Source organism: Coenobita brevimanus, chromosome 71 (assembly GCF_032717465.1).
Source record: "Coenobita brevimanus isolate Jiangsu-jjx chromosome 71, ASM3271746v2, whole genome shotgun sequence".
Classification (NCBI taxonomy): domain Eukaryota; kingdom Metazoa; phylum Arthropoda; class Malacostraca; order Decapoda; family Coenobitidae; genus Coenobita; species Coenobita brevimanus.
The window spans coordinates 49,169,306-49,181,651 of NC_137024.1; the positions used below are offsets into that span (position 1 = coordinate 49,169,306).

Here is a 12,346-nt window from a genome sequence, read left to right on the forward strand (position 1 = left end):
TGGTAACGTATAGGCGAACATAGTTTGAGAATACAAGTCCTGTAAATGAATCCATCCTCATCATTCTACTCGCAAGACGTGTGTAAATCAGTGGGCATGGAGCACAAAAGTGTGATTGAGCCCTGCAGCCCGAGGACGTAATTTATAACCAATTCTTGCCTCTACAAGATGACTATTCCGATTAGAATTAAAAAACGGACCAATGATCAATTCCTTATCGTAGGTAAGATTTGTTTTTGCATGAAAGACAAGGAAAGAAGAATGCATACTTTCCCATATATCTTGTTCTTCATGCAGAATCAAATTATCGTTAAGATCAGTTCTCTGCCGTGACTATAAGAAGAAAAATATTGGAAAATTCTGTTTTTTCCCCTTGACCTTATCGCGATAATATATCTTAGTAAAGCTAGGAGTTTGATCTAAATTTCGTCAGCCTAGATCAAGATTCACAAACAAACTTACTATCAATACCCTGTCGCAACTAAGATTTGATTTTGCCGGGTGAACAAGATCACCAGAAGATATTGTGCTCTCCTTTCCTTGTGCTTAAAAAATAAATAAATAAATAAAGGAAGAAGAAGACGAAGAAGGAGTAGTAATCTTAACTATGATCATCTCCCTGCCATGAGTAAAATTTATCTTTATAAGAACAAGAGACACTGGAAGAGTCTGTATTCTTTCCTAGTCCATACCGGGAAAGCAGATCTTAGCTACGACCAGCAATTGATTGTAAGTGTATTGATATATTCAGGCTCAATGTCCATGTAACTGTGGAGACAAACAATCCAAACTTTCGGCTGATTTTGTTTTGGTAGGCTCTGGGAGACTGAGGGAGAGGCTACATTACGAACAAACTTAAGAAAACCACTATTAATTTCCTGTCATAAGTGATATTTGATGAGGAGAGGTAGACTGAGATGGTTTGGGCATGTGGAGAGGAAGAGGGATGATAAATGGATGCAGAAAGTGAGAAGTAGTAGGGCTGCGAGAGGCAGACCGAAAAAGACCTGAGACGAGGTCATAGAGTGTGACCTAAGGGATAAAGGACTGAATGGGGAGGCTGCCAGATATCGAGCAACACGGAGAGCTGCCATTAGGTGACTAAGGTCGACGCATGAAAGCATGTTGGAGCCTTTATAAACGAAACGAAACGAAACGATGGGGAAAAGGGAATCTGGTATTCGCTGGTACATTTCTGGTTTTTCTACGACAGGGAGTTGATCGGATATTTGCATGTGCGTCCGCGCCCAGCGTTCATGTAATATTCAAGACAAACATCGTAAACCTGTCCCTGTTTTGGCGAGCTCTGGGATAATCAGGTGAGAGGATGCAGTGTTGGCATGATCTGACGTACTTTTCCTCACTGGTAGAGTGTCAAACTCTTCCCTGATCACTTACATAAAGGAACAAAGCTGAGGTTAACCCCAGTAATCAGATGACGCATTTGTTGGTTTATTCTTACTGTCTTTAGATGATTTGGTTCAGTTTAAGGTAGGCTTTTCGAAATCCAGTGTTTAGATATAGCCTTCATTATCCCCTTGGATACGACAGATGTTTACTAAGATGCATATAATCATGTGGAGGTATTAACAATAGAGCTAGTGAGACGCCATTGGACTGAAAGCGTTAATAACGTACCGGTACCATTAGCACCGTTCAGCAACGGTCATATGGCAATTAAACACACACTTAAAAGAATTTGTCAGCTCCTTCACTGCTACGATGTATTTCATATTTCATTGCTGTTGCCTCCAGATAATCTTGCTGATCTATAGCGGGACTATTCTAACTGGAGGAGATAGATACAACCAACATTAACATCTTCTATGCTGGGTAAGATCGTCTGGTAGAGCCAAGATTATACGAGAAATAATTCCTCCTGGCTAAATGAGTTAAGGTGGAAAAGGAAGAGGAGATGAATATACAGGAATGAATGGGCACAGAAATAATGTATAACAAGAAATACGGCTATGGGTAAGGCAATTCAAATGGTAAACAACGATATACAGAAGTTTTACTTGAAAGCCTATCACCTGCACTATTATCAATAACCCCTTCATTCCGATTACGTGTCATACCCATTAGTCTTGCTATCGTCAGACAAATTCATTCAACTTTGGAAGTAACGTTACTAGTAAAAGGGGTTCATAAAGGCTATATGTAACCCCACCAGTTCGAAAAACCCCTCAAGCTAAAAAAAAAAAAAAAAAAAAAAAAAAATTGTCTGGAAATAGTAAGAATGAAGTACAAAGGACATCACTGGATTGATGGGGTTAGGGTAGACCATCAGCTTTTATAGGTCCAAATTTTTACCTAGACTACAACAGACATTACGTCCAGCCCCAGTTACATTGCTGACAAGAAGGCTTAGATTGTGTATCGACTGTACGAGGGTCATCAGGGTAAAGTTTTTCACAGGTCCCTATCTCTCCTCAGAATACAACCCACAGCAGTTGAATGTATATCCAGGTCCCCAGTTAGTGTTAGGTGAATAGGATAAGGGGGAAACAAACTTTGTCCAACAGTCTGACCATCCAGTCAATGGAAAAGAGTGGGAATTTACCGTAAAACGTACAGCCCGACCACAAGCAATAACATAGACGGTGCATACGAGGAATATAGCATCAAGGTATAGTATTAATGTATGCCTTTACTTTAGTTACCCTTATTCAGTGGCCTGCAGAATAGTTAATCAGATAATCATAATTTCATTCAAACTTACTTCATCCAGCTGCTTCGTTCACATATCTGCTTCGTTCACACCTATATTTTCATCACCTTAATAATACCTGTATTAATTCACACGTGTGTCATTAACACGCATCACTCATCTGCTTTATGCACACCTGTTACGTTCTCCTGTTTCATGCCCACCTGTTACATTCTTCTGCTTCACTGACACCTGTTGCATACATACTTGCCTCACACACCTCAACACACTCCTGTTTTAACCCCTTCACTACAGTGCCTAGTTGCTGATTATATTCTAGTTTCTGCAAGATGATTATTGTTTAGGATGGATCTCCAACACTCAAAAATTATCACACGCAACTCCTTCACCATAAGAAGTCTCCCCTAAGCTAATTAAAATCGCCGGATGCAGCAGGAATAAAACAAAACCGATCATCGTACTAAAGAAGTTTAAGTAATGTTTCACCAGTTACCAGTACCAGGTGAAAATAATGGCTAAAGATTCCATGCCAAAGACAGTGTATAATTATTTAGTTACAACTCTCATCTAACAACCCAACGTAATAAAAGAGTAATATCCAGTCCCATGCTGGCCCTTGTGAGGCCTAAGGATCCGAGTCTAGGCTACCACAGTTTAAAGCATTTATGGATAAGTGGCCGGCCTTCGACTCTGCTGGCTCTAGGCTATTAAAGGAAAAAAAATCCAACCGCCTCATCTGTTGTGAGGGGGTGAAGTGGTCTGGACTGATGCATAAGGCACATCTTCACACAAAACAGCTCTTTGCACCACAACATTACTAGTTGGCTTTATGCAAATAATATAGTATATAAATAGGAAATCAATTAAGAAAATCGATCTGACAACAGAGTGGTATGATACGAATAAATTACTGTAAGCCTACCAAAATTAGTATAAAAGCAAGCTAAGATATACAAAAATACTACTAATAAGGCACATAGAGTAAAGTAATACCTAACTAGAGAACAGGCTTTGATAATGAAAGATCAGATCAAGTGATTCACCGACTCGCATAATAAGAACGTCATATATAATCAAAAGACAGAATGAGACCAGGTCAGGTTAAAGTAAGGAGAAACTGGAACAACATAGCGGGATCACAACAATATTAGCTTGACCACAGAACTAGTTTTGTAGAGCCCCTTAACATCTAAAGATAAGAGATAAACGAGAGATAAGATTAGAGGCGAATGTGACGCTAGGTCAGATGTTGAAGTGTAATGATTTCAAAGTAGAGAGGAGAGATTAACCTACCATCATTCAGTTACATTAACATCAACTACACTACCACAAAGCCAGTATCATACACATCCCTATAACATCCAGAAGCGAGAAACTAGAGAAAGATAGGGCTAGAAGTTAAGGTCAGGCAAGGTCAGAGGCTGAGGTGATATCAAAGTAGAGAGAGAGAGAGAGAGAGAGATCAAATCAACTTAGCATCAAGGGATGAAAACACCATCAACCTAACTATTACACAACTAGCTTGGTAGATCCTGTTAACGTTTGAAAGTGAGATAAGAGAGAGGTGAGGTGATATGTCAAGGGAAATGAAATCTAAGTAATTTTAAGAACTTACACTACCATAAACCAACCGTCACAAAACTAGCTTTACAGGTACTCGTAACATTCAGTGACGAGAGATTAGCCAGAGGTGAAGTCAGAGATTAAAAAGAGGCAGGGTCTGAGATTAAAAGGTAGGTGAGATCAACGCAGCAACAATAGATTACACCAGTATCGTCTTTATCACCACAAAACTATCATTATCGATCTCCTTTATGTCAAAAAGTGGGAGATTAGAGCGAGGCTTGGTCAGAGCAGCATAATGGGGTCCGTCTCTCCGAACATCAAGTCCTCGACCTGTGTTGCGAGGGGTGCGGGGTGGAGGGCGATGCGGGAGGCCAGTCCGGGCAGCAGTAGGTCAGGCAGTTCAGAATCAGAGGCGAACTTCCTCAGGTCGGCCCTCATACACACCAGTACCTAGGGGAGGTGGGGGATTATGTAAGTTAATTTCACACTTCATTGCCATATATGTACTGTACATATTGATATCTATATCTGTATCTATTTATCTATCTATCTATCTATCATTTTATAGATAGATAGATATGTGTGAGTGTATTTCTGCATTTCTAACCATCTCGCTGATGTTATCTTCCTTCCCTGAATCTCTCCTCATAAGGAGTGAGCACAACTGAAGAGGCGTAAGAATGCTGTTTTCTTGACAATTTCTCTTGTTCTCTCACCTCTTCCTACACTGTCAATTTTCATTTTTTTAGTCATGATGCTTGGATTACCTATGTCACCTGGAGTTAGTTAAGTCTTTTTGTTAATATAGCTACCTGTGCGTATCGTCACCTTAGTTGATTAAATCAGCTGGACTCGCTTATCAAGTGTGTAGACAATTCACCTGAGTAAGTTGAGTTACCTAGTTTATTAAGTTACCTGAGCTGATTTAGTTAACTGGATTAATCAAATTAATCACCTGACATAATCCATTCACTGATTTAATTAAGTCACCTGTCCGTAATCCACTCACCATTCTGAGGCTCATGCACTTCATAAATGCCATTGCGGTGCCCAGCTCCTTGCTGAGTGGCTCCTTGGAGCGTCCCTCAGGCAGGCAGCGAGAGAAGTCCCTGCAGCCCTCCACCGCCTCCCGTAGCTCGCCCTTCAGCTCCTCGGACACGGGCAAGTTCATCACCTCCTGGCTCACGTAGGCATAGTTAGGCTGGTTCTCGGAGTCAAGCTGGAGGAGGAAGGTAACATTCAGTGTGATACAGTATTACCCTTGTCATTTGTGAGAGTCGGAGGCTACGTTAATGTACTCCAGAACATTTTAGAGTAGGTGAACAGCTGACGCCATTTGTGGCAGTACATGACTGGGAAAAGTGTCACCTTTTAGGGATTGTAATCGATATGCAAGGGCTACAAGCAGGGGCGTTCCTAGAGTATTTGGCACACGGGCCTACCCACTGGCACCCCCTATCTCCCAGAGATGAGTAATATACTATAATAAGAATTCAATAAAACTTATGATGTCTGTAATTCAGATTATAAATATGTGTGCAAATTTTGTTCATATATTGATTTGTAGATTACTGATAAATATGTATGTCAAAACTTTTGGCTCGAGTAAACTCGTAAGTCGTCCATCAGGAATACACTGTCATACATTTTTGTTTTGTTTTGTAATAGTGTTTAGTGGGTAATTATTGCGCTCCAGTCGGATTGAGCCGGTGAAGGTTTATATCCAAGGGATGGTTGAGGTTGATTGCTCATGTAATGCCACTCAGGGATGAGTGAGGCTGGTCACTCTCATCTTAAATGTCGATACCAACCGCCTAGCCCCGGGCTCCTACGCTCCTCTTGGGGCAATGTAGGATTGGATGATGGATGGATGGATGAGTAGTTTTACGGTATTTTCAGAATTCAGGTTTAATGAAAATTAAGCTGCATACAATAATTTCGGTCTAGTTTCTGACAGAAATACTAAAAACCTTGAAAATGAGAAAATGAAAAAGTTACCACTCAGCTAGATGGCACCCCCCCCCCTCGTATGGGTGTCACCCGGGGCGGACATCCCCTCCGCCCCCGCCCCCCTTAGTACGCCACTTGCTACAAGGCTATCACCTCAATGAGCGTCTAACACCATTTGATCACCAACACATCCGGTGAACAAAAGGAAGGCAAGAGAGAAGATGAACGGAGATAGGAATGTGGAGAAGGAAATGGGGAGGGAGGAAAGACAAACAGAAGGAGAGAAGCGGAGAAAGAGTACGAGATGAAAGGTGGGACGAAGAGAAGGGAGAAGGGAAGGAAGATGGATGGAGGGAAAGAAGAAAGTAGAGAAGGAAGGATGAAAAGAATGAGGAGGGGAAAGAATTAAATGGTGGAAAAAAAGCAAAGATATAGTATATATAGAGAGGGATGGAGGCAGTAGAGGAAGAGTATAAATGACGGAGGGGAGAGGCAAGTATAGAAGAAACAAACGGAAACACGAATATAGTGAGGAAAACGCAGAAAATTAATACATTAAGGATGATATAAAGATGGGAAAGAGAATGTATGTAAAAAAAAGAATGTAAGACAGGGAAAAATGAAGGAATGAAAGAAGTGGAGAATGCAAAGGACAAATGAGGAGATGGAGTAACGGAGATTTTTACAGAAAACAAAGAAGCAAAGGAGTACCACAGTAAGAAGGAGAAAAAGAGAAGCAAAAAAAATGTGTTGATATATTGATTACATATTTTTTTGTCATACTGTTGAAGATAATTAAGCTCGGAATATCTGGGAGAATGAATAGCTGCCATTAAGAGTACTGGCTGGAGGTTCTGGTGAAAACTATATCTGGTAATTTCAGTCCTAAAGGCTCTCCCTTTTTTAATGAAGTCGCCCTGCCGAACTTGGAAAAAAATTTGGAATGTGTAGTTGTAATGAAGGGATTAGAGCATCAGAACATTGTTACCCAACAAGCTTAAAACAATGATCCAATTTCTTCATTGTTAAAGTTGTCTTATTCACGACTCTCCTTCATCATCCTCATAAATTATCTCTTACCATTTCACTCATGACTTATTTTCTTTGTTCTACTGCCGACCCTTGCCATCTTCACTTATCACTTTCCTTGACTTACCACTCATCGTCTTTATCTCCATCACCATCTCCCTGACTGCCTCACTTTCCTTGCTTCACCACTCACCATCTTCATCTCCCTCAGCACACAGGTTATGTTGCTGATTCTGGCTGTGATCTCGTCCCTCAGGGAGCTCACTTTCTCAGGGTCCATCTCCGCCTGGCGCTTCTGCACGCGAAGATAAATAAATAAATATGTATCTATCTGTTTACCTACCTATATATATATATATATATATATATATATATATATATATATATATATATATATTATTACCACTATAGTATTAAGACACTGAGGATACTGATCTTGGAAGACACGAAAGATTTTGCTTAAAGCATTAAAATAATTCAGGTCTGACAACCACACAGTGAATGGCAGGAGCAACAGATAAGAGGAACAAATACGGTAGATTTACTTTCATGATTTTATGTTAAGGTTTTAAGAGTAACTGAATTATTAATACCAATATGGGGAAATTATATTACCGTGTTTACGTTCAATCTCATTGTGGCACTTAGAGAACGAAAAGACGGATTTCTAGGGGGGGTGTTGGGCTAAGGGTAAGCTGGTGGAAGGAGAAACGCTCGCATCAAGGCAAACTACCTTAAATATGGTAAAAAAAAAGATTAATGTAAGAGTCATTCCATGTCATATTTTTCATGTTATGGAGGACCCGGTGTGTAAGAGGACCAGAGGCTACGCAACCAAAGACCAGTCATTTCATCAGCAAGAGAACGACTTTCGTTCCTGGCTACTATAACAGAAAAGAAAATCCTGATACCATCTCTTGTTAAAAATTGGCGTAGTAGCTCCTTCACTACAATGTCGTTCTTTATATTATATGCTTGCTACTACTAGACGATAATATTCAGATTTGGAGAGTGCTGTGGTAGCTCAGGGGTTATTAAGGACCACAACCAGCCGTTCAAGGTCAAGTAATATCCCCCAGGCTGAATAATATTCTTAGAGCAGCGAAAATAATATCAAGAGTACGCCATTGGGTTGAAGGGTTTACCAACGGCCCTTTCCGACCCGAGTCTTTTACCATCGTACCGTTTCCCCCAACACCTTCACTACGATGACGTACTTTTCATTTCAGTCTGACTACTAGCAGACGATTATGTTAAATTTTGGAAGGTTCTCCAGTTGTGAGAGGCTTTAACGAAGGCTATAGTTAACCATTTCAGTGTTAAAAGTCTCTTCTAAACTGAATAAAACCGCCTGGAAATAAAAATGATAAAATAAAGACGCCCCCTGGCTGAAGGTAATAAAATAAAGACGTCCCCTGGCTGAAGGTGTTAACACTTCCAAGCAAACATAGAAGACTGTACAATCATGATCCACAGCTCGCCCACGCCTGTGGGAAGGCCGAGTTGAATCCAGGGGTGTTTCTCGCCCTGGCAACGCAAAAACGAACATATCTGAATACACACTAACACTGGGTGGACAGCTGCAGTAGAACACCTCTGGATTCAATTTACTTTCCGACCAGAAAGTACTAGGAACTGTGGCTCACAACTGTACTCTCGCCAACAAAAGTACTGTGCTGTTGCCTCGCCCGCTCCTGTTTCCTTGAACTTCGAAAATAGCCTCGTGAATCCACGGCAGCCAACACTGATGACATTTTTGCCCTCAGATCCATGTCTTCAGTATCATTTGGTGCGAGATGACGAGGCTAATTTACAAAGTCCATGGAGTGAAAATCAGGGGAGGCGACAGAACTACTGTACCCGATAATACATTGCCATTTCTCACCATCCGATATCTTGCTGGCGCCTGAAATGGGTTGTAGTGGGGTGGAAGTGGAGAACCCATAAAGAGGTGAGGTAGGAGGAAAGGAGAAGCGCTCCTTCCTCCTAACTCCAACAAGCCAAACCACCCAAACTACCTCAGAATGTAAAAAAAAGAAAAAAAAAATCGTACCGTATTGTCAGCTCTCATTGTTCTTGTGTCCTATCAGTGCCTGAAGAGAGAGGGGGAGAGAAGAATCCCCTGTCACCCCCCCTCCCGCAATCACCCGGGTCTCCCCAAACAAACCACATCATCCAAATCACCTCAGTGTCCTATATACTGTACTATAATTCTGCGTGTGTGTGTGTGTGTGTGTGTGTGTGTGTGTGTGTGTGTGTGGCCGAAACTGAAAAAAGAATTTCAATGATAAACTTGGCAGGATGGTTGCAAATGAGTCACAATTTGGCCTTTGATGTCGACTGATATTTTCTAATTAGGTATTTTGACTCCCAGTTGCTCAGTTGGTTGCAGGAGCAAGCGCTGAACGATCTAATAAGGCCGTTCAGCACTTGCTCCTGTGTCGATGCATACATTAATGGTTTCGAGAAAACAAAGCACGAACCAGAAACGGCTTTCATTTCAGCAAGTGCTGAGCTGCCCGATAGGACCACCAAGTTCTTATACTTCCTAGAAATCATAACAAATCCCCAGATCTAACCGTCCTGTATCCTGCCAACGTCTGGAGTGGGTTGTACAGTGGAGAAAACCCGTAGAGAGAGGGCAGCTGTTGGTGGTACCGGGAGAGCAGGTCATACTGGGCCGCAACCTGGGGGTTCTGGAGGTACTGCTGCGGGTACTGGGGAACCTGATACTGGGACTGGAGATAATGGGATATGGGTAGCAGGGGCGGGGGACGGTACAGCATCTTCTTTAGGTCGTCCTGGAATCAAGAAATGGGCTCGGATTTAGTATTTTAACCTGCATAACCAAGGTGGGGGTCTCTGGTATGAATTAAGTCGTCTGGTTTTTGTTGAAATAATATACAATGTTTGTACTATTTTATATGTGGCCACATTATAACTGTATTCTCAGTTTAAGTTTGTTTTATCACTGCACTTTACCGAGAGTTACAATTTCTCTTAGCCAAAAGAGCTCAGACCACAGAGACCCCGTGCCTTGGAATTTGACCTTATCCCGTGACCATGATATTTTGATACATCTACACGAAATTGCCAGTTTGATACCAGCAGGATCAGACATTCATGAGATTATGTCGTTTACACACACACACACACACACACACACACACACACACACACACACACACACACAGGCAACATGCATACATATATACATACGAGTACTGTACATAGAAACTGACTCAGTCGCACTAATTATCTTCCTCTGCATCGGTAACTAATATGAATGATAAATCTCTAATACGTCAGCCAGATAATTTATATTTACATATATGTCTTTAAGATATGTGGGGTCGGTTCTGAACCCCGATTGGTGATTGGGAATTGTATGAGTGAATTTTTCTTTTACGTGAAGGATATCAAGGATGATCTCGCTTACAGGTAATTTGCGACAGAAACGTCATAGAAGAAAAGCTGCGCAAATAATTAAATAAAGGTATAGAACAACAAAATTTACGGAAGCCACTTGTGATACCTTGTAACATTTCACCAAAGGTTTTAGTTCTTGGCCAAATGATAATCGAGGCGGTTCCTCTGTGCATAATAAAATCGTCTGACCTCGTCCGGAAAAAAAAAAAAATGAAATCCACACTTCGCAGCTTGTCGTTGCGAGGAAGGCATTTGGGTATTATTTCAGGCTTATAATGGCTGTCTTATTCAACTAAAATAAATCTCAGCGTTTAGTGCTGGCAAGTATAACCATTTCACTGCAATAGGGGTACAGTATCTGAGTATTTTTGCAGACTTATAACAGACGATTTTATCTAAAGGAAAGAAATACTACCAGTCAAAGGGCAGAGTTTCTCCTGCCTTAGCGTTGTTTCAGACCACACTTTGCTTCGCAGTGAAATTAACCAAATAGAGAGTGAAAATAATATATTTTCGAAAAATTCCTTTAGGTGTCACGGAATCAACTTAACCACATTAGTCAGCTTTTATATTCAGTCCTCTCACTTTGTGACAACTTTAGTATTCTCCTCCAGATAACACCAGATGGTGTGATTAAGCTGTGAGTTGCAGAGAAGGAAATGAGTTCATATTGTTCCTCTACCCTGTCATAGCCGGAATAATCCTAGCATTATATTCCAGTTAACGCCATATGAGTTTGCTCAGCTAAAAGTGACTCACAGGAGCCGAAGCTTAACTGACCAAGGCGTAATACTGAAGTGATATCATTTTCACCATTCTCTCTCTCTCTCTCTCTCTGCCACTAACCATGACATAGGTGAAGTCAGGTGTGATGTCCAAGGGGTCGTCTCCCTGACACTTCCTGCTGGCAGCCCTCAATTGATTTCGCCACCGTAGCACCGTAACCTGACCCAGACATCCTGCCATCACCTGTGGGAGGAAGCTGCTAATATAATAAAGATAAAAAATTTTCATAAACAACTAATAACAGGCACTTCCATAATACACGTTTCGAGGTGCATGGGGGAGTGGCTAAGTAATAGAATCTTAGAACATAACTGTAAGGGATGGAGATTTCCATGGGCTTTTGACTGTAATACATATTCCAAAAGCTTCCAGTCAGGTTTGAGAGTTTCAAGATGCTGTCGCTGTGAGTGATCCTTCCAGCCGCTAAATAATCAGATTCAAATGCCCGCTGGGGCAGGGAACAGTTTAAGGATTTGAATGTCAAAAAATTAGACTTTACTGATCCACCAGAAGACCCGCCATGTCGTAAAAATAACCGTCCTAATATCAATACACCAGTCCTGTATGAGACAGCCCTAGCATTTATTCAATATGGACGGTGGGTGTTAGCGCCGAAGAGTTGACATGTAGAGGCGTATGGTATATAAGAGGACCACCGGGCCTTGGAAGCAGGCTGTGAAGCCTATGCCCGGAGTCGGACACATAATATATATACAGTATATATATATATATATATATATATATATATATATATATATATATCATTTACAACCCTGGGTGGTAGCCTTATAACCAATCAACACGTGTTCCCTACGTGGCAGCAAGTCGGTTGGCGGAGGGTTAGTGCCCCTCTCCGGAAAAACAACAAGTAAAAATACAAACAAGACCAGGACTGACAAACAGGTGACGAATAAG

The 12,346-nt window shown here is 41.2% G+C and overlaps 1 protein-coding gene across 1 annotated transcript in view; it reads right to left on the bottom strand.

The window, feature by feature from the left end:
• Positions 1-4,519: 4,519 nt before the first annotated feature.
• LOC145406593 (uncharacterized) overlaps positions 4,520-12,346 on the bottom strand; it is a 12,724-nt gene continuing 4,897 nt past the window's right edge. Inside the window, exons 2-6 of the mRNA XM_080277668.1 lie at positions 11,492-11,614; positions 9,796-10,017; positions 7,410-7,511; positions 5,247-5,456; positions 4,520-4,687 (exon numbers count right to left, since the gene is read on the bottom strand). Of these exons, the coding sequence (XP_080133794.1) occupies positions 4,520-4,687; positions 5,247-5,456; positions 7,410-7,511; positions 9,796-10,017; positions 11,492-11,614 (825 nt within the window). The remainder of the gene's footprint in view (positions 4,688-5,246; positions 5,457-7,409; positions 7,512-9,795; positions 10,018-11,491; positions 11,615-12,346) is intronic.